The sequence below is a fragment of the Galeopterus variegatus genome, unplaced genomic scaffold (assembly GCF_000696425.1).
Source record: "Galeopterus variegatus unplaced genomic scaffold, G_variegatus-3.0.2 Scaffold8603, whole genome shotgun sequence".
In the NCBI taxonomy this organism is placed as follows: domain Eukaryota; kingdom Metazoa; phylum Chordata; class Mammalia; order Dermoptera; family Cynocephalidae; genus Galeopterus; species Galeopterus variegatus.
The window spans coordinates 32984-34204 of NW_007734714.1; the positions used below are offsets into that span (position 1 = coordinate 32984).

The 1221-nt window shown below is 60.8% G+C and overlaps 1 protein-coding gene across 1 annotated transcript in view; it reads right to left on the reverse strand.

The window, feature by feature from the left end:
• TMEM5 (transmembrane protein 5) overlaps positions 1 to 788 on the reverse strand; it is a 33680-nt gene extending 32892 nt beyond the window's left edge. The window contains exon 1 of the mRNA XM_008593008.1: positions 559 to 788. Coding sequence (XP_008591230.1) covers positions 559 to 727 — 169 coding nt within the window. The 5' untranslated portion in view covers positions 728 to 788. The remainder of the gene's footprint in view (positions 1 to 558) is intronic.
• Between the last annotated feature and the right edge of the window lie 433 nt (positions 789 to 1221).

Consider the following 1221-nt stretch of genomic DNA (forward strand, 5'->3'; position numbering starts at 1 on the left):
TTTATCAATTGTGTATATGTAACCTATGCATAAAAACTTGACTTCAGAGTGTAGTGTCCACCAGTTTTGGATACTCTATTGTGCAAAATTCTGAATAAAGGGGAGATAAAGCTCGATCTGATCCTAACATAAGTTAAGATACAGGACGGGACCAGAACTTGGAGGTACAGAGCCCTGGCCTTTCAAGTCGCTGCACGATCAGAGACGAAATCTTTGTTTCAATATGGAAATGGATGTCTTAAACCCAGGGCGATTTGCGGCCTTCCGGCAGCATTCCCAAATCTCTGGCATTTGAGACCACGTCTCGGATATTTCATAAGTGTTTTAAGAGTGTGCGTGCCTGTCAGACTCAGAGGTGGGGAATGGGGACGGCGAGCGAGATTCAGGCGGGGATCAGGAACATCCTCCACGGGCTGGCTGACGAGGCTGGAGGGGACGAGCGCCTCCCAGGCCCGGGGTGATCCGCGGCCGCGCGGCTCAGCTCAGCCCGCCCCCGGCGCCCCGCAGCCCCTCGTCCGGGCTTGCAGCCGGGGAGAGAGGCCGCTGCCCCGGTCCTACCTCCGCCGCGCCTCCCCCGCGCCGCGGCCTCCCATTTCCTGAGGCCCCGGCGGATCGCGGCCGGCCCCAGGCGGCGACGCCCTAAGAAGACGTAGTAGGCGGCGTAGAGGGAGAAGAGGCAGTACAGCGCGATGAGAAACGAGCAGAACCGTTTCCGCGTCAGCCGCATCCCACTCAGGCTTCCTGTCAGGCCGCCACCGCCACGGAGCCGGGCGGGAAAAGAAGGCGCAGGGCAACCCCGCGACCCTGTTGGCGGCCGGTGCAGGCCCCGGAACCGGCGGAGGGAGTCCTCAGAGCCGGCCCCGCCCTCGACCCCGCCCGGCCCCGCTCGCGGCTCCTCCCTCCAGGCCCCGCCCAGGTCCAACTAGGCCACGCCCCACGTCCGGGTTCCGCCCCTTCAGGGACAGGAGACCCTACCTGACTCCTGCTCTGGAATGGGGAATTAGGAGATGGCCCCTAAGTGGGAGCCTGTCTCTCCTCCGCAGTGCATCCACCACACCTTTCTTTACACCCAGGCGGCCTCCCTCGTGTACATAAGCACCCAGGGGAAAGAAACAGCAACTGCCTGGTCTCTGAAGGCCACGTGTTCAACGTGGAATCCCTAGCTCCTAGGACAGGGCTTGCGACATTGAAAGATGAGTGAATATAACCGTCCTCTAAAAA